This window comes from Thermobia domestica, chromosome 3, assembly GCF_964235325.1.
Source record: "Thermobia domestica chromosome 3, izTheDome1.hap1.1, whole genome shotgun sequence".
NCBI lineage: Eukaryota > Metazoa > Arthropoda > Insecta > Zygentoma > Lepismatidae > Thermobia > Thermobia domestica.
Window position 1 is genome coordinate 205,941,786 of NC_137456.1, and position 27,132 is coordinate 205,968,917.

The 27,132-nt window shown below is 35.4% G+C and overlaps 1 protein-coding gene across 2 annotated transcripts in view; it reads right to left on the minus strand.

The window, feature by feature from the left end:
• Hip14 (palmitoyltransferase Hip14) overlaps positions 1–27,132 on the minus strand; it is a 216,749-nt gene that overhangs the window by 155,748 nt on the left and 33,869 nt on the right. For both annotated transcript variants that reach the window (XM_081752119.1, XM_081752120.1), the window contains exons 4-5: positions 26,419–26,628; positions 13,523–13,685 (exon numbers count right to left, since the gene is read on the minus strand). In XM_081752119.1, the coding sequence (XP_081608245.1) occupies positions 13,523–13,685; positions 26,419–26,628 (373 nt within the window). The remainder of the gene's footprint in view (positions 1–13,522; positions 13,686–26,418; positions 26,629–27,132) is intronic.

The window sequence follows — 27,132 nt, forward strand, 5'->3', positions numbered from 1 at the left end:
CGAGTGTTTCTGGACTTTTTCGGGTTTAATCGGAATTTTTGGATTATATTAAGTTTCTTAGGGCAACGAAGGTAAATCAATAAGTAGCTGCAATACTTTTCTATTTCTTTTTAGATTGGCTCTATGGTATTGTGTGTTCACTAGACGCTAGATGCCACCCGTTGGCTTCGCCTGTGGTAGGTTGCTGCGTTATCACATCAGTCCGAGTTGCGCTGTTGCGAAGTAAAAGATGCCCGTGTTACTCTCTGTATGCATCAAAGAACAGCGTTTTGTCACCCGTTTACTGTGGTCTGAAGGTGTACTCGGAGCGGAAATTCATAGAAGACTTCTATTACAATATTGAAATACTGTGGGGACAACGTGTTGCCACAGCGAAGTTTTCACTGGTGGATTGAACAGTTCAAAAGTGGTCAAACGGGTATGAAGGATGAGGAAAGGGCAGTGCGTCCAGCTACAGCAACAACTGATGGCATTATTGAGGGAGTCCGTGCTTTGATTCGAGTGATTGTTGATGAAGTGGGAGTCCATATGCAGATTAGTCATGGTTCTGCATATGACATCATGCAGAACAGGCTCAACTTTTACAAAATATGTGCGAAATGGATTCCGAAAAAACTGCAAGCGCAAGCGAAACCGTGTAAGAATCTGTCAGTACTTACAGGACCGTTATGCTAACGAAGGTGAAGCGTTTCTCACGCGAATCATCACTGGACATGAAACGTGGATTCATCATTTTGAACCAGAGAGCAAACGCCAAAGCATGGAATGGAAGCACCCCAGATCTCCCGTCCAGAAGAAATGCAAGTCAACCTTCTACAGAGAAAGTGATGCGCACAGTATTTTGGACTCACAAGTGCCAATCCTGGAACATTACCTGGAAAAGGGGTCTACAATAAAAAGTAAAAGGTACAATGATATGCTAGTAAGCAAGTTGAAGCCTGCAATTCGTAATAAAAGCAAAGTAGTTTGTCGGAAGGCGTTCTTGTATTGCATGGCAATGCGCATCCACATATCGCCGCCCACACCGCTCAAACTCCTCAGATGCTGCGTTTCGAGGTGTTGGAGCATCCTGTATACAGTCCCGATCTCGCCCCGTCGGATTACCATCTGTTTGGTCCACTTAAAAGATGCTTTCATAGACCGTCGATTCAGATCTGATCAACAGGTGAAGGAATCGGTGCCTTCGTGGCTTGCTGCGCAACCAAAAACGTTTCTTGCAGAGGATATCGGAAAGCTTGTGAAACGGTGGACCAAGTGCATTGAAAAGCAAGATGACTATGTTGAAAAATTATATCAATTAGAACCCCGTACTCTTGTGGAAGCTTCTTCAAGATTTTCATTTCTCTATTCTGATAGTTGAATTCCATGCTTCTCTGGTGTTCAGCGTTGTTTGTTAAAGTATAGTGTCCCTTTTCAGCACCGGGGCTATATGAGACGTGGATTTGTAGCTTAAGATGGAAACTGAACCATCGCAAATGCGTTTAAATTTTTGATGTACTCCAACCGGAATTCGAAAATGGAACCACGTGCATTAAAGGCGTGCAAGAGTCGCTAGCCATACATCAGATGGCTAACTTGCAGAAAATTAGTATTTTTAAGAATTAACTATTATAAATTATCGCATATGCATTTCTAATGTGATAGCTACTTATTATCTGCGTATCAGTTTGTAGTTCCCTTGTGGTTATATGATTAGCATGTGGAACGTCCGCACGGGAGACACGACTTTAGTTTCCGGTGAAAGCTTATGTGGTTTGATTCCACATTAAATTACGATGCACGTCTCACATAGCCTAGGTGCAGAAAAGGAGATAAGATCCGAACAAACCAAACAAATAACAGATAGTAACAGTTAGTTCTGCAATATGAAAACATTATTTGTAATAAATATTTGAGTTCGCCATTCGTAATCTGTGGTTTAAATGTTGTAATTTCAATCTGATAATTATTTTTTTCAACACATTATTTGCTCTTTTCTAATTTCCACCTATTTCAATAAATATAGTTTAACTTGTAAATTCCGAAAAACCCAAACATCCATGTCGTTTCATCCCTACTGGTTATTAATGCTCGATTCACAAACAGATTTATCTTGCTATAGATTTTGACCCCCAAAGAATGGGATCAAGTTGTAGTTTTTTAACGCTCTGCAACCTGAACCCAATCGTCATTTTTTATAAATTTCTTATAAGTTTATCAGAAGGAAAAGACTTCGGACAAGTGGCGAAACGAAAACAAATTAGTCACGCCGGTCTTACGTGAAGATGCCGAATGTGAATTTAATTTTCTTTTAATGCTTTTGACTCCCGATCTAACACGAATATATATGCCCATGAACTTTCCCAGGTCGAAAGTCTACTATTATGCGTACCAAAAATGTTCAACCAGATCGTTTTTGATGATACTGTTGAACTTAAATTTTAAGCCTGATCAATCTCGTGACTCATCTCTGTCCCGCGCCAAAATAAATATAGGCCCACGTAAATTTTCCGAGGTTCAAGGACTAAATTTGTGATAAAACTGCTCTAAAGTGGTCACACCGTTTTTGGGTGATACTACCTATAAGTTCAAATTTCAGTCACTTAACTGCTCATCCCCATTTGTTCACCGCGCCAAAAAATAAAAACGCATAAAGAAACATTCCCTGGTGTGTGTGTGTGTGTGTGTGTGTGTGTGTGTCAAGATTAGTCCAAATCAATAATTCCTATCTTCTACGCCACTATGTTCTCGAAATTTTATTATTGTATTTTACTTTAAAGATGTTTTTTACAAAAGTAAAAAATTGCTTATATTATATATACTTATATATAAAATAATGTATATGTCTGTGAAGAGAATTTCACATAGAAAAGACCCATCTAAAACCACCAAATTTGGTATACACAAGTAGATCTTTACCAGATTTAATTGTGTACGAACACATTTTCTCCATTTTCAGCTCGGGGAAGTCAAGACTTATGCACATTTTTTATCTGGTTATTTCTACAAACGGTGACCCCGCGTAGTGTAGTCGCCAACGCTCTCGGCTTTGGTGTGAGCGGTTCCGGGTTCGATTCCTGGTGGGGACAATCGATCAGAAAGAAGTCAATACAGCATTTTCAGGGCAGCCATCCTGAATAAGGTTTTTCCTAGGTCTTTGACATAAAGGTCCCAGACCGATTCCTTCCTTCCCAACTTCTCCGAGTAGTGTGATCGCTGAGGGACGTCATCTATGTGACGGGATAAAATGGTCATAAATACCGAAGGCCCAAAAATACGATTCCTAATCTTAATTTCTGAGAACGCCCTGTATATATGGCTCTCACGTTACTTCTTTGCTCTGCGGGCTTACATGACAGGAGAGGATAAATACCCAGGCCAGGGAATAAAGATATGCGACGCTGTCCTCTCTTTTTTCCAGGCTTTGAATTAACATCTAGTAACGACGGATGCTTACAACTAATCTTAAATATAAATACAAAATCCTACATTGATTGTTTTTTAATTATCTCAAACTAGTGCGATTTTAATTTTATTCCATATTTTCAAAATTTTCCTATAGTCTAGAATATATCAGTATTATTAAATGATGATATAGCATATCTTAGTATGGGAAAATGTCTAATTTGGCTATAGAAGTCCAAAACTTTTTTCTTTTTGTAAGTAATAAGGTGATACAGTTTGGTTGTACTGATAATATACTAACAAAAAGCTCAAAAACCTAGGTGAGTTTTAATCAGGTGGGTCCACCCCCCCACCCCCCCAAAAAAAACTCTCTTTTGTGATTGAACCACTTGTGCAGAGCCTGCCTTCTTTCCATTAATATCTGTTGTAACGTTAATGTTGATGCTTTTCCGGGGCGTACCCATGATTTCCTATGCTTAGGATTTTTGTTACGAATCCACTTCTCATCCAGGCTTTGAATTAACATCTAGTAACGACGGGTGCTTACAGCTAATCTCAAATATAAATACAAAATCCTACATTGATTGTTTTTTAATTATCTCAAACTGGTGTGATTTTAATTTTATTCCATATTTTCAAAATTTTCCTATAGTCTAGAATATATCAGTATTATTAAATGATGACATACCATATCTTAGCATGGAAATGTCTAATTTGGCTATAGAAGTCCAAAATCATCTTATAATAATAATAATAATAATAATAATAATAATAATAATAATAATAATAATAATAATAATAATAATAATAATAATAATAATAATAATAATAATAATAATAATGTGAGACAGTTTGGTTGTAGTGATAATACACTAACAAAAAGCTCAAAAACCCAGGTGCATTTTAATCAGGTGGGTCCAACTCCCCTCCCCCCCCCCAAAAAAAAACTGACTTTTTTGTGATTGAACCACTTGTGCAGAGCCTGCCTTCTTCCTATTAATATCCTGTTGTAGTGTTAATGTTGATGCTTTTCCGGGGCGCACCCATGATTTCCTACGCTTAGGATTTTTGTTACGAATCCATTTCTTATCGCCAGTTACCTTTTTTTTCTTTCTTCGAAGCAGCAAGTTACAAATGGTTAAACGTTTCGCAACGACTCTTTTTGTCAATTCATGTAATACTCAGTTCTCTAATGTCGGGATCACTGAAATCGGTTTCAAACGTTTACCAACAGACAGGCGTCTGAGATGACTGTTCTTCCAGTAATGCCTCTAATTCTCCATCTTCTAACTTTTTCGGCTGACCAAGACGCTCTTTATCACTAACTTAAAAATCGTTATCTTTGAATCATCTAAACCAATCTCTGCAAGTTGTTTCAGATAGAGCATGCTTTCCATATGCATCTACTAGTAAACTATGACTTTCAGCAGCACATTTCTTGAGATGAAAGCATTTTTGTTTCCTCACAACACTCGACATTTTGAAGATAATAAATAATTAAGTTCTTTTCGCTCCCATTTTTAAGGTCTCACACTGACATTAAAGACTATTCATATTATTTTCATATATGTCTAATGTCACATTCTCCTCACCAGACGCACGTGTTGAAATAGTACAACTACTGACCTCTATTACTCAATCATCTCATCATAGGTATTCTATCATTATTGGCAGGTCACTCTCCGCAACTGAAAAGCTCCCATGGTCGACGGTCTTCCGCTAACTTCTTTGTCTTCACGTATGATTTCTCTGTTTTGATGTCGTCCATTAATTGTAGTCTCCTTCGCTTCCTCCCTCTCTTTCTTGCCACCATATCCTCTAGCACGTCCTTCATGATGTAATTCCTTCCTAGCCAATGTCCCAACCAGTTTCTCTTCCTCTTCTTAATAATATATAAAATTATTCTTTTCCTTCCCACCACTTCTAACACCCTCTCATTCGCTTTCCGCTCGACCTCTAATTCACTCCATTCTTCTCCACAGCCACATTTCGAAATCTTCCACTCGTTTTTCATAATTTCCGCGCAATGTCCATGTTTCTGCCTTATACAGTATAATACTCCCCACGAAGCATTTTATGAGTCTTTTTCTCAACTCTTTATTCATGGTCCCACAAAACAGTCTTTTCTTCCTCCTAAAAGTTTCTTTCGCCATTTCTATCATTGCTTTTATTTTATATTCGCACTTCATATCATCACTAATAATATTAAATAGTGAGAATTAATTCAAGCACATTATATCACACTATTTGTTTCAGAAGAATGTTTGTTCAGGGTTATCGAGTTGACTTTTAGAAGATGCATAACTAAGATGTTTTGCAAACTTAGATATGTTTGGACATAAGGTTATATGGAAGAGTAAGTTCAGTTATGTTACGTCCTTACTTACTATTTACAAACTTATTTTACGATTAGGAAGTTGAATCGAGTGCTGGTGAGGAAAGTACAGGCGAATTACATAGCGATAACATACAGAACAGTTTTTTTCCACCCTATTATCTTCTCTACAAAGAAGTTCGATTACAGAATCACACTACATGTCTTGGTTGAATTGAACTTATATTAAGACCCCTCCTGCTCTTTCGAATTTTAATAAAAAGCTTCAAAACAATAAAGAACATCGAAAATTTCGAAAAAGAATCAGACAGCATCTACAAAATTTTATTAAATGAAATAATAAGTGCTTCCAGGTCGTCCGGCACTCAAGCGCTATTACTATATATGTCTTGAAGCAACGATTACATCATTCAATAGCATTTTGTAAATGGCCCACTTTTCTAAATTATTACACTATGTATTGTTACTGAATTATTTACAAACAAGAAAAAGTGGGATAAAATGTAGTGAGGTTCGTTAATCATGGTAGAAATTAACACCCTCCTCTACGAATACCTTCAGTACATTGACAATGAGTTGCCTATTTGACATGTAAACTAACGGCATGTCAAAGATGTATGGTAAATACGTCGTTACATTCTGTTTCGGAACATTCCTCAGCTCTCACAAAACGGGCTTTCAGCCTTTTTTATTTGATGCAAGTATGGCAGACATAGAAAGAACCATTTTCATATACGAATCTTGTTATCACGGTCTGAAATTCGGTAAGAAAAACTGATTAATATTCCACTCGTGCCTTGACGACCTTGAGACTGACTGACTGCCATAGAGACGACTAGCATCTTCCCATATTAATTATGTGACGTAACAGCTACAACTCGTTTAACTTTGTCCTTTATTCACAAAATTGTGATTTATGTTGAACACGTTCATATTAACATATACTTCTGAATTGTATCTCACAGTTTTTATTTTAATATTAGGATATTAGTTTCTCATTGTGAGAGTTTATTATTATTATTATTATTATTATTATTATTATTATTATTAATGGAATAAGGAAGATCCGGAGTTTTGAACATGAGTATGTGAATGCGACGATATGAGCAACTTAAATGATAACAACCACCTTTAGTTATTCTCTTGAAAAATTTCTCTTGGTAAGATTCAAATAATACAGTTAGCTGTCCGGAATTCATGAATGTCGTTGGTATAGGTTGAAAGCACACTATGATCAGACATCATGATTGAGGTCTCTTCAGTGTTTTCTCAATATCACCTCTCTTTACAACACACAAAGTGTACCAATAATTCAGAATGAAGCCATGTTCTTTTATAGTTCACACTAAAAAAAAAAAAATAAAGAAAGAACATCCCAGAGAAAATTTATCCTTAAAGACAAAAGCACTCCTATGTTTCAAGATAAAATACTTTCAAAACTCATTATTCTCCGTAGCCAGCAGGGTTGAAAAACAACTTTAAAAAAAAAAAAAAAAAAAAAAAAGTATTTTATGTTTAAAACACGTTTTTTTGTTTAAAACGTTTTTAATGTTTACAACGTTCTTAATGTTTAAAACAAAGTACTTTGTTTTAAACAAAAAAAAAGCATGTTTAAAATGTTTATTTTGTTTAAAACAATAATCTAAATAGGCATATATATTACATTTTTACACTCTTAGGTATTGCTTGCCATCTATATTCAACGCTAGATCAAATTTCGGAAACTTCTCTAATCTCGATCCGCCCAAATGTTCAATTCCGGAGAAAGAAATCGGGATTTTCCCGATCTCCGTTCACAGAATATGTAGTTTAGTTTCTTTGTGTTATTTATTTATTTATTTTGACTTATTTTACATGTCGAGGTTAAGGCTATATGTAGCCTTATCTACCACCTAAACATGACACAAAATTGAAAAATCAAAGGATATAGCTAACAATAGAAAAGAAAAAAAAGTTAGAAAGTAAAAAAAAAAGACAAGAAACAGACTGTCACTTGAACACACACACACACACAAATATAATATAGTGCTACACGAAAGTACATACATGTTATAATATGTAATAAGTGTTGAGTTTCATATCTTTATGACAAGCTTCTCTACTGGCTCTTCTGTCTCTGTGTCCATTCAACCCTGCTTCGATAACAATAAATTATAAACTGCTCTTTTAAAAGATGCTAAAGATTTTGACTCACGTGCCGAGGTTGGCAAAGTATTCCAATCACGACACGTTGAAATTATATATGATTTGGAGGAATAAGTTGATCTATGAATAGGAATTGCAAGTTCGCTATTAAAACATGATCTTGTGTCCCTCTCATGGAAATCGCTTAAAAAATTAAGATGTTTTAGAAGATAGGAAGGTTCTGTAAAAGTAAGTGTTTTATACAGCAGTACCAACGAGTGCAATTTTCGCCGTTGCTGCATCTTCAGCCATTGCAGCTTTTTAAAGAATGGCGTAACATGATTTGAGAATTTTAAGTTAAAAATAAAACGTATACAAGCATTTTGTACTCGCTGCAAACGCTTTTGTAAATGTATATCAGCGTCAGTTAAGGCGGTGTCACAGTACTCCAAATGTGGTACCACTAGGGTTTGAACAAGAGTTTTTTTCAACTGTGTTGGTAAAAAGTTTTTTAATTTGCTGAGAGAATGAAGAATTCCAAAAGCTTTCTTGCATGATGCGTTAATTTGATCGGACCAAGTTAAATATTTGTTAAGTATGACGCCAAGATTTTTCACAGAGGAAGAGAAGGGAATATTTACGCCTTCTAAAGTTATATTAGGAACAAGTGAAGCATCTATTAACGTCGTTGCACGTTTGGAAGTAATTAAAATTGACTTTGATTTGACTGGATTTATAATCAAACAATTATTTGCTGACCATTTAGCCAAATTACTCAAGTCTTCGTTCATCTTTGTTATACAAGTATCTATTTGCTTTGGTGAAGAAGATAGATACAATTGAACATCGTCCGCATACATGTGATACTTACAGTGTTTTAGAGATTGTGCTGAGTCATTAATATAAAGGCAGAAAAGAAGATGCCCTAAAACACTACCTTGAGGAACCCCACAAGGAAGGTTACGCTGACCAGAAACTAAGTTGGCAACCACCACATACTGTTTTCGGTCGCATAAGTAATTTTGGACCCACTTAGCAGCTGAAATAGAGAAACTAAATTTTTGTACAAGTTTCTGTAGCAAAATGTCATGGTTTACTGACTGGAATGCTTTGCTATAATCCAGTAAGGTAAGTATGGTTATCTCTCTCTTGTACAAAGCAGAACGTATATCATCAGTAATACTGGTAAGGGCTGTAGAAGTGCTGCAATGTTTACGAAACCCGGATTGAAAACTGTCTAAAAGGTTATAAGTTCGAAGGTGCTCACATATTTGATCAACAATATATTCAAGAGCTTTAGATAGGGCAGGTAATATTGAAACAGGCCTTAAGTCTTCTGCAGATCGGACATCCTTAGTCTTAGGGAGAGGCAGGACTCGTGCTGTCTTCCACAAGACTGGGAATGTTCCGGTAGTAAGGGAAAGATTAAATAAATTGGTAATTGGGGAGAGGACGAAGGGTAATATTTTCTTGATCAATGTTATGCTTATTTCATCAGCACCTATAGCAGTGGATTTTATCCTCTTAATCGCTTTCATTACATCATATGGAGTAACACAAGTGAAAGAGAAAACATTTTCTTCAAAATTAGGGATTTGTCCTGTATTATCAGATCTTGCATTTATCTGTGAGCTAGAACTGTGTTACGTTCTACTGGTCGTCTGCATTCTTAATATTTAAACGTCCATTAATGCAACTGCTGTGTCAGGGCTTTAAACCTCAATGGCTCAGTCTTAAACCTCAAATTAAGGCTGGAAGATGGTTTTGGTACCAATTTATTCCTGAAAGATGCAGCTTTGCTGGTGTGCATTTTATGTATGTGGGAGGAGGGTAAATATCGTGTTTTTTTTTTTTTTTTTTTTTTTCAACAGTTATTTTGGGGGCCATTCCCCCTCTTGGGGGATAGATTCATAAGAATTGTTACGTGAAGCAATGAAGTAGGCCACTACATGGTAATATCGTGTATTTGTACTTTTTGCTTATATGGGGAAGCAGGGAGGGGACAAAGTTAGCCAATTTTTGGAGTTTCAGTTCTTTGACGTAAATTACATTTATTTTTACAACAAACATCAATAGCTCAGTCCTTAATTAAGCTAGAAAGATGATTTGGTACCAAAGTATTTTTTAGGGATGAAGCTTTCCGTCAGTTGCATTTTATGTATATAGGGGGTACGTATGTACGGCCGAGAGAGAGAGGATGAAGTTTTTTTTTTTTTTTTTTTTTTAATGTTTCATCAAATTTTTTTCATCAGGTTTTGGCGGATATTCCTTCCCTCGTTGTGGTACATCCATAAAAATTGGTATGTGAAGCAATGAAGTAGTCCCCTACATGATAGTAGCCTATATGTGTACTTGTTGTTTATAGAGGAAGAGGGGGTCAATTTTGGTTAATTTACATTTATTTTCGGGACGGTCCCATATAACACAAGATATATATTTCACTGAAGTGGTCTAGAAGCATAATTCTTGTTCGTATACATGATGTGTGCAGCAAAAATGATTTGCATATGGACGTAGTACTATAGTGGGGGAGGGGAGAGAATGTCTAATTCAATGAATGTTTTTCTGCGCATATATTTTTTTTAAATATTTCCTACATAAAACGAATTCATTACGCAATGGCAGCAATGGCTACCATTTCTTATATTATTGTCACAAGTATGTGGCCTACACATTAGCATAATTTTGTCAGCGTAGGGTGACTGCAAGGGTTGCCAGGGCCCCGCAAAGTCAATATTATCATATTTTTAATGATTGTTACGTCTGTTCTTTTTCTACGAATACGGAGGGAATTTCACGAATGTTACCCCGTTGGAATTTGTGGTCTATAAGCTTTCCAATGGTGTATAACTCATGACTCTGTGATAATTAGGGGGATCACCAGAGCCCCGAACGTGGGAGCCTACTATTTTGTTAAAATCCCTGGCGGGTGTCTAGAGTTAATTGTATTGTTATGCCGTCCGTAGACACTAATCTATTATTAGCTACCCATGTTGCAGATAGAGATGTATCTTGAAAACTGTTTAGTTAAAATATATCATTTGCTCCTTGTAGGCTAGTCACTGTTCTTTTTTATGAGTTGTATTGTATTTGTCAGAGCATTTCTTCTACTTATGATGTGAGAACTTTTCATTATTATGGAAATGATAGTAATAAATAAAATAAAAAAAAAAAAAAAATAAAAAAAAAAAACAAGATTTGACTTTGTGAATTTAGATCTTAGAATAGAGTATAGTGTGTTTAACCTCCGTTATTCTTGGAAATAAAGAAATGTTCAAATACTTCACTTGAATTTCTGTTGGTTTAGTTATACGCATAGGCGCCGACTTTTTGGGGGACGGACACTTCCCCCCCCCCCCAATATTTAGAGGCGGGGTCCTCGCCCCTCCAATATAATCCGGCCGAGGAAGAATTAACAAAGAGGAGCAAGAATTTCTGTTGTAAACTTTGTCATTCCTTTAATTGAACGTTAGGGACAGCCTTCTAGGAATGGGTATGAGTCGAGCTAAAACTCGACTCGACTCGAATTCAAATCGAATCCCGAGTCGAGTCAAACGTAATTTTCTCGAGTCGAATTCCGAACCGAGTCACTGTTTTTTAGGCCGAATTTCAAGTTGAGTCGAGTTTGATAAATGGCTCGCTCGTTCAGCTCGTTTTAAAATCATGGCATGATTAGACTGGAAAGCGAAAGCCATGAGGAATATAAGCGATAAAGTGGAATACTTTTAGTATTGTTCACGAGAGGGGACACTGCTTGTATCTCGTTTCGTCTCGATAACGAGACGCCAAAGGATTTTATAACGAGGCCTCAAATGTCGTTAGCACCAATATAAGTATATACTTTAGTTCTTATCATCAAGGCTGAGACCTGCACGGTCGAATTTTTGAGCCCAAACAGAAGCTCAACCCGGGTAGAAAGGTGTAAACTTGCTCGGCTCAGTTCAACGGAGCGAAATGCTCGAGCCGGAATGGTTGGGATGAGCCATCGATTCGCCCCAACTGAGCTATCAGCTCTGTTCGTCTCGGTTTGGGTGAGCCATCGGCTTAGATCGGCTCACCCAGGCCAACAACCCTAAGCCCAAGCCGAGCAGTTTTGAACATGTTTGGCCAGCGCCCTATAACTTTTAACAATATTTGGCCTTAGCCAAATCCTTGCTTCTCCGGAACTCAAATCCAGAATCTCGTGAACGATGGCCATGCCTCCTAGACTTCACGACTACCGAGGTCGGCAGTCAGTTAGTTTTTAGTATTCAGATAGAAACCACCTATATTTCATGTTTATACACGGTGTTGTTAATAATACTAATAATAATAATAATAATAATAATAATAATAATAATAATAATAAGTTGTAGTAACAGTAGTATCATTGATAATAATTACACTGTCTAGGTAGGATAGTTGAAGAGAGTACTTGAAACTACATAAAATTTAGCTCCATTTGGCTCGACTCGACTCGAAACTCGACCTGAATTCGAGTTGAGTTGGAGGAAATTTTTCGAGCCGAGTTCTCGAGTCGAGCTTAAATATGTCTGTTTCGAGTCGAGTCGAGTTTCAAAGAAAACTCGCTCGAAGTCGCTCGTGGTTATCCCTACAGTCTTCTTATTCGATAGAAAAGGCGGTTTTCAGACTGGTGTTGAATAGAGCACTGAAGCTTCAACCAACACTCTGGCAACACTAACCTGACAACTGAAGATCAATGCAGTGTGAATTTTGCAGCGGAGTAGCGGATCGAGATTTTTTTTTTTTTTTTTGGGGGGGGGGGCTTCATCAAGCAGTTAATTGAAAACGGTTGAATACGATGATGATAAATTTATTCATTGCTTGGACCCCCCAATATTTTCTTCAAATCGGCGCCTATAGTTATACGCACACTGATGTGCAGAATTTCGTTCAGTAATTGCTGTTATAATAAGAATATAACTCTGCTTGTAATTTACTCCATGCACAAATCCTGCGGAGGATGGGTTGTTTGTTAGACAATTAAATTAGCTTCTTCAATCTGATATTTTAGTTGTTTAAACATGTCCAACCAGCATCGAAAAAAAAAAAAACACGTTTAAAACAATTTGTTTAAAACGTTTAAAACAAACTGAATAAAACAACAGCCCTCGTTTTAAACACTTGTTTTAAACATTTTGTTTTAAACATATCAACCCTAGTAGCCAGGACCTCCAACTTTTGAGACAAAGTCTAACTTCCCCTTAATACGATTCGAATATACTATAGACTGCGAATAATTACTTTATATTTGTTGCTCTAGTATCATACATTGTAATAAGCTGAACATGATGGAATCAACGCTATTATTTGAGCTCATTTTTTTAAAGTTATACCTCAATATAAAATTGTGAAGAACACCTCATCACCTATCAATTTAGAGCTCTGTTGGGAGATACCAATATTATGGGGAAATAAAAATACCAAAAGAAATACCCAACGTTATTTCATCAAATTAAATACATCATCGTTGAATTCTACATCATTGTTACTTTCCATACTTTTGGTTCGTAATCATCTGCTTTAATCGCTTTAAACCATCTCGTTGACATATTTCTTGCAATGCCACACACGATATTCTGAAATTTCTATTTTTTAATTTTTCATTGTATTTTATTTTTTGTTTTGTTTTTTGCACAGTCAAACATAACCAAACAAAAATACTTTCATGTAACTAACCTGTGTGTTTGGAACATCAAGACTAGCACCTTTCATAACTAGAGTTGAAACTGCTGTGTGGTTTTTGGCCAATATTGCCCAGTGCAATGCTGTGTTTCCATGAAACTTATCCTGAATGGTTGTACATGCCCCAAATGTCAACAGCAATCTGGTGGGATCTAAGCTGAAAAATTTCAAAAAATAAAGTATTTATTGTTGATGATTCGTTATTTTCATAACAGGAACATAAATTAATTAAACAGAAAAAAGAAAGGAAAAGAAATAAAATAAAATAAAACCGAAAGTTAAGAAAAAGTTATCGTCGTCTTCAAGGAGCTAAGCTAATATGAAACCACACGAACACATACTCAACACATCATAAAACAGTGATTAAAGAGCTATCATTTTTATACAATCAAAACCAAGTTTTTCTTTAGAGGATCAATATCTACAAGTGATATTATTCAAAGGAAGACCCGATCAATCTTCTTCTGCCTCCTGGTGACAATGCAAATCGACTCATCCTTTGTAACAGGGTCAAAATTCGACTCATTGACAGTCCGCACGTGGTCCTAATGGTTTTTGGACAGTTTCACTGCTAATAAGAAAAGTTGATTAGTCTGTAATATTAATATGCATCATCCCTAAGGTACACGGAAGTACAAAAAGACGAAGCAACATAACCTGATTTTAAATGCAGAACTATGCAGAACTACACTATTGTCTCAGATTTGTTAATTCTCTGTCGGTGCCGTGCCGAAAGTAAAAACAGACAACGTTATTGAATTTTAATACGTATTGATATAAATTCACTTTCATTTGTATATCACTTTTTATCATAATTTATTTTTTAATTCAACGAACTACTTTACCAGTTACACAAACGGAATTACTTTTATATTTTTAGTTTCGCTGGTATACATCTTTCGTCAGTGTCTACCTTTTACCTGTGTGAAAGGTTGACATACAAAAACTAAATAAGCAATGGAACTGAACCATCCAAACTGAAGGTAGTTATATAGGTGTAAAATAGTGTGGTATCAGCCCAGACCCATGCTGGCCCACCGGGACATGTTCCGGTGCGACCTCCGAAACATCACATTATAAATAAAGGTACAAGTACTTTTAAAAATAAATTCTTAAAGTTGTTCCTGGTAAAGAACCCGTGATAAGTACAGTGCACTCTTTACATAAGGCGTCCTTGCGAAAACCACATCAAAGATAAACGGTTTTATTTATTATTCTGTATAGAACAGTTCTGTACAATAAATACACACTGTTACTGTTGATAAAGAACCCGTGAAGGGTACAGTGTGCCCTATGCATAGAGCGTCCTGCGAAACATCACATTATAGATAAGTGGTCTTAGTTCTTCTGTATACTAGTTTTGTGTAGTAAATTCACATAGAAGCTGTTAATAAGGGTGCCGTAAAGGGTATAATGCGCCTTATAAAAGGCGGCCTGCGAAATATCACTTTTTTTCTTTCTTTTTTTTTTTTTTTTTTTTTAATTTTTAATTCTTCTGCATACCAGTTTTGTATTATACATTCATACAGTTGCTATTGACAGTGAACAGGTAAAGAGTACAATCACTTTTCAAAAAATGTGTATAAAGCCAGTAAAGCAATTAACATGTAGGTGTATTTGGTAAGATAATATAGGAGTTCTTCGTGCTGCTACTCAATTATTGCCAAGAAACTTTCAGAAAGTAAGCGCAATCGATACAGCGTACTTTAAACAATTCAAGTTTTTTAAAGCTATTTACAAATTTGATTGTTCCTGAGTGTTTTAAAACAATGTACGAATAATCAGTGCCTATTGTATTTCTGAAATATAGCTATATTGGATTTGGTATATATTTAACTTATTTAGCTTCAATTTTTGACCAAAAATTTATTACAAGAACTAAAAAGTGTTTCTCTAGTAAAGACGTTTTTACAGTTTAGCTGTTTACGTTACTAAACAAATTTAGTGGTTTAAATACATAAAATGGCGCCGTATATATATATATACGGCGCCGTATATATATATATACAGGGTGTAACTTAATTAATATATACGGCTGTCCAAGTTACGAGTGTATGAAATGGAAAAAGTAACTTCCATCCAGATTAGGTTTAAAACGACTGTTTATTGGACAGTCAGGCGGCATATAAAGAAACATAACATTTGTATCCAAAAATGCAAAGATCATATGTGATGAACGAGTGTACAAGGGATTCTCCACATGACACAAGGATTCTCAAATATTGTGTGAATACATATTGGGCAAAAGTAAGCTGCATTAAAAAATTTCCGTGGAATATGATGCTTTTGTGGAAAAAAAAAAAGGACGAAACACGATATGTTGACACGTTGCATAACCATACAAGGAAATGCGCTGGCACAGTATACGTGATTTATCTGTTACATGAATTTTCTCCTAGGGATACCGTCGAATTTTCCCCTCCGTTGGAGTTGGCAAATTGCCCCTTAGCCTTAGCTACGAAAAACTACATTGCTATTGCGAATACACCAAAATAGCGTCCTAGTATCAACAAACGACGAAATACCGACAAAAATAATAAAACTATGTAAAGAGTCATTGACACCGCATCTAACATATTTATTTAATCAATGCTTAATAAATGGTGTATTTCCTGCTGCTTTTAAAATAGCTCAAGTAAGACCAATATACAAGAAGGGAGACTCCACATCCGTCGAAAATTACAGACCAATCTCGCTCCTACCTGCTTTAAGTAAAATATTTGAACATTTAATAAACAGCAGACTATTGGATTTTCTCATACGCCAGAATATTATAACGAATGAGCAACACGGCTTTGTGCCCAACAAAAGCACCCAAACCGCTGCCTATAGCTTAGTAGACCATATACTAAAAGGAATAAATGAGAAATTTTTAGTAATCGGTATTTTTTACGATCTGAGTAAGGTGTTTGATGTAATATACCATGACATTCTTCTAAAAAAAACTAGAACATTACGGCATACGTGGAAACTGTCCCAAATTATTCAAATCTTATTTAGAAAATAGGAAGCAATCACTCGAAATTATAAGAAATACAGGTGATACTCGAATGAAATACAACTCGAATTATCGAGAAATAAAATATGGACGTATGGGAAATAAGGCTCGGTTCTAGGTCCATTCCTGTTGCTACACCTAATAATATAGATACCAAAATTATACTCTACGCTGACGATACTTCAGTTATTATCAAAGGAAAAGATACAAAAGCTCTTGTTAACAATGTACATGACATAACAAAAAACTTCGGTTTTGGTTTGACAGTAATCAGTTGGTTTTAAACAATACGAAAACACAATATATACTTTTCCACTCAGCACACGCTAAAAATGTCAATAAATCCACAATAAATCTAAACGACCCGTCCATACAGCTAGTCAACGAAACAGAATTTTTAGGTATTATAATAGATGAGCACTTCAGATGGAGTAGTCATATTGAAGCAAATATACATAAACTAAATCCGAGGCTATATGCTCTAAGAGTGCTAAAACACACTTTAACTCTAAAAGGCTTAATACAAATCTACAATGGGTCCATATGCCTTATCATAAAATATGGCATCCTATTTTGGGGTAACGCAACTGAAAGCAAATCTATATTTATTAAACAAAAACAGGCCATCCGTACTATTGTAAACTTACATTACAGTACAAGCTGCAAATCATACTTTAAAAAATTAAGGATATTGACAGTTCCATCTATTTATATATATGAAGCATCCGTTTTCAGTCTAACGCAAAATGAAGATGAAGTGAAAGATCATCATTACAATACTAGAGATCAAAACAAAAAGTCTTACTTTACTAGATTATCACTGGTACAACAGGGCCCAGACATATGGCAAATAATATATTCAATGCTTTGCCCAATCATATAAAAATGGAAAAAAAACTTAAATAAATTTAAACAAAACTTAAAAACGTATCTAATAGAGAAACTATTTTATAGTGTTAAAGAATATCTAGAAATATACGTATAACAATGCAAAATATTTTATCTATATGTACAATCACTCCTGTAAATCATATTATGTTTGCTTCATAATCTTACATAAATACTATGTACATGTGAACTGAACCCTCCAAATACCATGAATTGGTTAGATGAGTAATTAAATGAAATGAAATGTACCTTGGAACTGAATGAAATACCTACACGGAGGAAAGAGAATGTGTCACTTTTGTGTACACGTAGCAGCACGTTCCTAGCTCATAGTACTTTCACTAAGGGCACGATGCTTTGGTCGAACATAATGGAACTATCATCCCTTGTGTGTTAATTGCGAGTGGTTCGCAAAAGGCTGTCTACTGAAATTCCAAAATGAAATTTCGTGTCTTTTTCGTGACCTTTTCTTTGCCAAACCATAAAATTTCCTAACTTTCTCAAGAGCAAATTCGGGTGCAAATTAGGCCGAATTTTCATGCATGCGATAGAATGTTTTGCTTGCGAATCAGTAGCGTCTAAACCTCATCATAAAGAAATTTTTGGTGGCGAATTTTGACATTTTATAGAACAAAATTTTCCAGTCTGTGTTTATATTTGTACAGATTTAAAAAAATATATATATATCGAGATCCTAAAGCTAAATTTCTTGACTTTCATGACCGTTTTCTGATTTCGTGACTTTTTCATGACTTTCGTGACCGATAGACACTCTGTTGCAGTATTGTTGTGGAATGGTGTCAATCAGTGTGACTGTGTGCGCAACTTGTGAATGATTTACATAGCATGGTGTTACGTGTGGAAGTGCTGTATAACACGATAGGAAGTGTTGCGTTCAACGGTAGTAGGTTGTGTCTAGATATTCACGGTCATGTAAAAGTGTAGATGTTGATGTTTAAATAAAATTGTTTGTGTTAATCTGTACGTGCCTGCGCAATGACAGATTACCCTGCTCACGAGCTGGAAGATATGCACCTCATTTATGGAGAGGCAAGGGAAAATAGACCAGAGGCGAGGCGTTTATATCGTGACCGTCGCCATCAGAGAGTCACTTTCCCCCGTACTTTTCCGCGCCACCATATTCGCCTTCGAGATAGGGTCTCTTCGCTTTCCCCTACACGAAATCGGAGGAAATCGCACCATGTGGGCAGTTGAAATTGAAGACAGCATACTGGGAATGATCAGAGACCTCCTGAAACTAGCAGTAGCCATGTGTAGAGCGTAAAAATTCACATGCAACTCTGGTGAACTATCAGCAGCAGAGATTTAGTGTGAGCATGCGGTGAGGTATGGTGGATAATTTTGAGGTAGGACTTTATTTATTACCGACCTGCCTGTGTGGGAGTATGTATCTTTTATTTTTACGTGATGTTCTCCCAGAATTGTTAGAACATATGCCCTTGAACACAAGACATCCGATGTAATCCCAGCATGACAGTGTGCCTGCACATTTTGACAGGTACATGCAGACCTATGCAAATGAAACATTCCAAGATTGTTGGATTGGGAGAGAAGGACCTGTGTTATAACTACCTCACGTCCCTTATTATTATTATTATTATTTGGGGGGGGGGAGTATGAAACGCCTTTTCAGGCATGACAGGCGAAGAACGTGTTGCTCGAATTAATATAGCTGAAATTTCAGGTGTGTTTGACCGCATGCGGAAAAATTTGCTTCGCCGATGTCATCTTTGCGATGCGATCAAAGCTCGACAATATCAGACTGTGAATTGTTATTCTTCACAGCTGTCTCGTGTACACATACTGCAGTGCACAAATTCTGCACGAGGTACCTCTGAGTATTTCACAGTTATCCTACTTTGTACGAAACAGAATAAATCGGTAGTCTGAAACTGTATTTCTTTGCATCTTTGTGCAACACGCGCAACAGCTTGTGTTTCGTCGAGTTTCATTGATTCTGTGCTCGGAATTATTACCTTCCACACAATTAACGTATTAGATGAGGAAATCTTTTAATGTAGCTTATTTTCGCCCAAAATGTATTCACATAATTTGTGGGAATCACTGTTGTCATGTGAAGAACACCTCATACCCTCGTTCATCATACATGATATTTGCCGCCTGACTGTCTTATGCACCATCGTTATAAACCTAATCTGGATCAAAGTTTTTTTTTTTTTTTTTTTTTTCATTTCTATACACTCTTAACTTGGACAGAAAGCCGTTCATTTATCATCCGTTGCCATTAGCCTAGAAGACAGGGCTCATAGTGGTCTGGTCTCTTGTAAATAGTTGAAAAGTGACCAAAAGCACACGAAAAGGTGACCAAAATCTCATCATGCCCCTTTTTTCCTTTGTCCATTTCTCCATCACCTCACTCTTTGTTTGTTGTTTTGTTTCATCTTCTTCTTCTTTACTTCTTTTTGAGCTTTCCCTTTTTTAGGTTTTCTAAGTATGCTTTGTAGTTACGGTAAGCAGACTTAGCAGGTATAAGAAGCTTCTGAGTAAGTGGAACCAGTTCTGACCTATTTCCGATTTTTTTCATCCCAGACATTATATTTAACTTAGCATTGTGAGTTCTCAAAGCCATGAAATTTTAAAATTCATCATCTACTCTTAAGAACATACAAGAAGCATAACACAGACGAACCACACAAACACACACACACAACGTTGAGCGGAGCGTTAACTATTACGAGAGAAAACTAAAAGACTATTATGATAGAAGAATAGACGCAGAAGGGTTCTCAACCCACCTTGAGAGCTTAAGCAACCACCAACCATCCACTATACTTTAGAAAGAATAAAAGCTGAAGTGAGAATAAAGCTGACTGTTTCACATGTGGCAGCAAGTACTGAAGCTTTCAGAAGAGTAATGAGTAACAAGTTTCTGCCTTTTTGCATTTATTTTTATATTTTTCTTAGAAAGCTGTTGATGCAAAACATAAATCACACGAAAAAGTCACTTTACCTTCCAAAAAAGTAACTTTTAGTGACAAATTTTTTTAAAAAAAGTAACTTTTAGTGACCAACTTGAAAAAAGTAACTTTTAATTAAAAAAGTGACTCGCTATGAGCCCTGACGTTAAATATTTATTCATTTAAATTCTTCTTCCGAGAGTTTATTCTGTGCTAAGAAAATAGATCAATCACACATGTGTGTTTCTCTTTCTTTGGAATTCTAAGTGTTCTAATTTGAATGGTGTACTATTATTTTGATTGTTGAAAACTTGTACTTGATTTTATTCATTTTTCTCATTCAACGTTTGATTTTATTTTATTTATTATTATTATTATTATTATTATTATTATTATTATTATTATTATTATTATTATTATTAAAGAAGGAATACTCCAGTTTCTTTGGGAGTCGTCCTTGCACCGTCACTGCACTACATCCGATTGTACACTAATGGAATCTACGACTAAAAATAATGGACATTCCCTTTTGCCCGATTTCAATCCGACATTTTGTTCTCGACTATAGCTGTTTTTGCATTTTTCCGAAAATTTTCGGGTGGTCATAGCTCCGAGGTATTTCTACATCCAGGTTGGCCTATACTTTTCGTTTTATCTCGGGGGCAAGAATCACCTCCATACATATTCACGTTTGTATGGGAGCTCGTTTGGTAGACTTATCCACCGGCCTCGTTAATATTCCAGCACCGGCCTGTATCAACCTCTCTGACAACACAGCAAATCCTTTCTGTTGAAGGCACCTCACATACAATAGATACTAATTAATAAGTGATACTTATGGATGCACACCTTTTCAACATTCACATCAGCTCCATAATGTTAATATCAAGAGATTGTGCACTCTTTGGAAGATTTTCAACTTGCTTCAATCCTCACTAAACTACACTGTTACCAGTAATATAATGAATGTCCACGCGTTACTATGCTGAAACACGATTTTATATTGAGAATAATGCTTGAACCATTTGCTTGCACAAAATTATAAGTATTGTCTAATAGCCCTTGGCACTGTGTCCTCCCAGAACAATTACTAAACCTACAGAATTCAATGATATTGTGAGCAAAATTACCACGAACTTCCTTCGCCATAGGTGGTTGATAAGCTTCTTTGGTACTTCATTTGGGCAATACTCAGTACATATGGAAAAGGAGAATGAAGGTAGAAATGATGTCTAGCACTTACTTCACTGGGCAATACTCAGTACATATGGAAAAGGAGAATGAAGGTAGAAATGATATCTAGCACTTACTTCACTGGGCAATACTCAGTACATATGGAAAAGGAGAATGAAGGTAGAAATGATGTCTAGCACTTACTTCACAAGATTTTCGTTCTACAACTCACATACTTCCTAATCTTTCTAACGATTTTGATCTTATCTTCAGGGGAAAACTTATTAAAACTAAAAACCGTGAATAAGGTGCTACAAAAAGATACGTAAGGATGCTAGAATTTGTCTAGAACTCGATCTCACCCATTATCACAAGTGATGGTTACTTGCAAACTGTCATGTTAATAATGCTAACCCTTCTTTATCTCTTCTACGCGCAGGCAGAAGCCATGCTTTCTCTAATCTGCCCAATTCAATGTTCAATTTTGTACTTTTATATTTAATAAAGAGTAACTCCAATATTGGTCTTTCTGTTTCTAAATTTGTTTTTATAAAATCCTATAGTGTGAACTTGATGTTTCCAAATACTAGATACCGATAATTTCTTAAATTTTGAATCTTTGTTATCTCAATATACTATTTTCTGTATATAGAAATTGCCTTCACTAGATGATATTGTAGATTTCATAAAATAACTTTTATAACCTGTACGACTTCTGTTTTTTCCAGGAGAAACAGCCGTAATGTTAAGCATCTTTAAAATACTTCCATTTATTAGAAATGCGTGGATACAACGTATTCACGCATTTCTAACAAATTGAAATATTTTAAAGACGTATCTTTATTTCTTCTACTTTTATTTATTTATTTATTTATTTATTTATTTTTACCTTGTCTCTTTTCAAGAACATGTAACTCTTGTTCACTTTCTTTTAGTCAAATGTATAGGTGATGTCCAATTAATCTATTCTATGTAAAAATCAGATTTTCTCTAAGTTCGTATTATTTGAATGAAAGTTAAGGAGGGAGTTAATATATAGAAGGAAGTTAATATATATATATATATATATATATATATTCCAGAATCTAACCGAATAGAAGTAGAAATCGCTATAAAGAAATTAAAGAAATACAAATCTCCGGATGTAGACGAAATTCCGGCTGAGTTAATTTTAGCTGGAGGCGAAAAATTGTGGAAAAGATACACAAACATATTCTCCTTATCTAGAATAAAGAGGAATTGCCACAAAAGTGGAATGAATCAATCATTGTATGAATTCACAAGAAAAGCGACAAAACTGATTGTAATAATTATCGAGGCATTTCTCTTCTGCCAACGTCCTATAAAATCCTTTCAAACATTCTATTAGTAGGATTGACCCCATACGCACATGAAATTGGAGATGATTAGTGCAGATTTAGACGAAATCGATCAACTTTCGACCAGATATTTACCATTCTACCAATACTCGAAAAGAGGTAGATATACGACATCCAGTTACATCAATTATTTATTGATTTTAAAAAGGTTTACGACTCAGTTAAAAGAGACTGTACAACATTCTTACAGAATCTGGAATACCGAAAAGCTAGTTGAATTAATTAAGATAGTTGAATTAAAATGAATCCCAAAGTAAAGCCGGGTAAGAAAATTCGTGTCCACCAGCTTTCAGATCGAGAATGGTCTAAAACAAGGAGATGCGTTGCCGTCATTATTATTCAACTTTGTCCTGGAGTACGCTATAAGGAAAACCAAAGATAGCAATCAGGGTCTAAAACTGAATGGCATTCACCAGATTATAGCGTATGCTGATGATATGAATTTAATAGGGGATAATAGGAGAACAACAGAAAGAAATGCAAAGAAAACTAAAGTCCGTCGTGATCGTAATACTGCAAATTATGGATGCATTAAAATATCAAACAACACTTTCAATAAAGTGAATACTTTCAAATATCTAGGATCAATATTAACAGACCAAACCAATATTCACGAAGAAATTAAATGTAGACTAAAAGCGGGGAATTCGTGTTATTATTCAGTTCAAAACCTTTTGTCGTCACGAATTCTGTCGACGAATTTGAAGATTAAAATATATAAAACGATTATCATGCATCTTGTTCTGTATGGTTGCGAAACATTGTGTCTTACTCTGAGGAAAGAACGCAGGCTGAAAGTGTTTGAGAACAAGACGAATATTCGGGCCCAAGAGAAACGGGAATGGTGAATGGAAGAAACTTTGTAACGAGGAAAAACATAATTTATATCGTAGGGTCATCAAATCTAGAAGGTTTAGGTGGGCAGGTCATGTAGCAGAATGGAAGAAAGTAGGAACGTTTTCAAAGTTCTTACTGGAAATCCAATCGGAAAATCACCATTAGGAAGACCTTGGTGCAGATGGGAGGACAATATTAAGATGGATCTCGCAGAAATAAGAATACAAATGGAAATTGGAAAAAAATGAAATGAAATCTTTGAGTTTTACGTCCCACGATTATGCCGGTTAGGCTAAAGGAGACGGTGATTATGACAAATGAATGAAATGGTGGAATGAACAAAGTGGGAGGAAACGGAAGAACCCCAAGAAAACCCACGAGCACGGTGTTTGTCCACCACAAAGTAAACACACGCCACGAGCTGGAATCGAACCAGGGACCCCAAGCACCGGAGGTGAACAATCTATCACTGAGCCACCGCGACACCAAAGTAGAAACTGGATCCAGTTGACTAAGGATAGAAATATATGGAGAGCGTTTGTGAACGCGGCATTGACCCTCCGGGTTCCATAAGCTATAGAAGTAGTTAGTTATTTAAAACTAAAACTTCATTATAATTATACCTAATATTTATTAAGGTCAACACAATTAGACGTGGAGAATGTTTGAAACGGTATCAGTAAGTTTGTTATTTAAAAAATTGTGAGATGATATGACAGTAAAACACGAAAGAATTCTATGAATAATGATATTAAACTACATCACATTCAAAATTATCCGTTTATGGCTTTAATTTTGTAAAATGAAGTCTCTGAAGTTTAGGATAAAATGTTTCACGGCCGGAGAAAAAAATATAAGCAAGATTTTATATGAAAACAAAAATTATTTTCTATCTGGTTTTTGGTATATGGTACTTTTTTCTGACCAGACATATTGAACTTAGGAAACAAGCAAAACAAAATATAACTTTCAAGTACTCGATACGGTAGTCAGACAACCGTACGACGCTTGCGACATGGTGGGTTACGTATCTTACACTTACTGGCAACAAATACAATGCCAATTTGGAAATTAATCAAGACAGCGGACGGACTAACAAATACTGGATGATGTAAGCGCATGTCCTTAATTGTAAAATTCACTACAGGAAAAGAGAAGTGGTGCCTGTACAGGAAAGTCATAAAAAATCACAAAGCTAAAATTTTCAGTCTGTTTTTCAAAAGATCACAAAAATGACGGCTTTTTTTTCTATCTCCACTTAGTATACACAGCGCAGAAGCAGCTTGCGGAATTGAAGCTGGTATCCCACGTGCTAGATGTAATCATAGAAAGGTAATCGGAATGTCATAACGAATAGGTGCAAAATGATGTGATAATGTTTCTAGTAACACAACTCAAAATATACGCAGTGTGTTTTGAAAAGTTACAGCTACTATGGGAAGAGAAAAAGACAAAAGTCGGAATGGACACGTTGGAGAACACCTCTTAAGAAATCTTTGGGAATAAAAATAATGAAGAAAATTGATATTAAACACAGACTGAAAAGGAAAACCGACAGAAATAGAACATAAAACAGAGAACTAAAAGTGTGTTCATAAGAGAGAAGGTTGTACGAGTCACATCAACCCATTTATTAGTATCCCTGTAATTTTTTGCCTCAGCTGTCTCACACATTTTATAGCGTATAACGCGATGTAAATTCACTACTAATGCAATCACATGTGATGCTACTAACGTCAAACCTTAATATTTCAGAAGCATTTGCTTCTTGTTTGGAGTATTTGCTTCATTTTATTCATATCATGGTTGGAGTATATGCTTGCAAGTAAAAGCGACTAGTTTCATTTCTGGTTAGCCAAAGCATCTTCTCCAATATTTATTCATACATTTTGGAGCATTTCTCAGAGAAATAGGGATACAAAGTGGAAACTAAATCCAGCTGGCTAAGAACATAAGTCAACGATGAGCTTTTGTGAATGTGATATTGAACCTTCGGGTTGCATAAGCCACAGTTATTTATTTATTCATTTATTTATTTATTTACTTATTTTTTAAATTTAGTTCAGAGGAAAAGGATCTTGGTTAATACAATGACCTCCTTATTCATTCCATATTGAAACTACAGCGGCCAATTTAGCATAATTTAAAAAGATATATTACATTTTACTAATCACTTACAACTTAATGGTTAAAGTATTGCGATATTGAATATGATTTTTGCTTAATACGTTCCTTAAAAATATTTTAAAAAAGATAACAATTCGTTAATTTTGTTTCAGTACGATATGAAATTTCATGACTTTTAGTTTTTAAAATGAAAAGAAACTTATCTCATCTCGGGTGACATTCATTATCTCAAAGACAGGACACTTGGGGGCCATATTTGTCCCTGGATGCAGATTTAACTACTTTCCTTAGCATTAAGTGTCCCGTTACATGTCAAACCACATCATTTCTATTTTCAAGCATGAGTCTAGAACAATTTCGTCTATTTAATTTATTATGAATCATTTGAAGCATTCTAACAGATTGAGAATCGATATTGACACATAATCTGTGTGTTCTATTTATTTTTTAAAGTTTATTTATTTACGCTCTCAAACTGAAATTATGACGCACAATGACATCCCAAATAGAAGAGATAAACATAGATTTATTTTACCACAAAATACCTACCTGGTTACTTTATATGCACTCCACATCAAAGGAGTCATTCCGTTGCGATCCTGCATATTAACATTCACACCTTTAGCTACAAAATATGCAACGATAGCTGTATGCCCGAACTGTGCAGCAAGATGTATACATGAACATCCCTCACCATCTCTCAACGAAGGATCTGCTCCGTATTGCATTAATAAAATTACTGTTTGTAAATGACCTTGTCTGAAAAAAATTAAAAATAAAATAAAGGAATAACGAAATTAAGCGTAGCGTTAACATAAAAGTTACATATAACAAATCAAGCAAGAATATTAGATGCTTTCAGACAACTTATGAATTGAAAGTTTATATATTCAAAATGACGATGAATAAAAACCAAAACTATATTATTCTTAAAATCTAGAGAGAATGCGAACACTGGATTTTGTAGCGCCTAGTCAACACACCATTCGCAAGAAACAGGTCATATATAATAATAATAATTATTATTATTATTAAAATTTTTTATATTTTTTTATTTTATTTTTTATTTATTTATTTATTTTTTAATACCGTTTGCCCGGTGTACAGTAATTTCAAGTTATATGTTTACGACAGTTCTTTCGTTTATTATGACTTCTTTGTCCCACTCGGAATCAGGAACTTCCGAGTTGCTAAGTGGACCGTACATTTTTCCTCTATACCGCATATTCGAAAGATCGACCTACATATGATTTGGATTACATA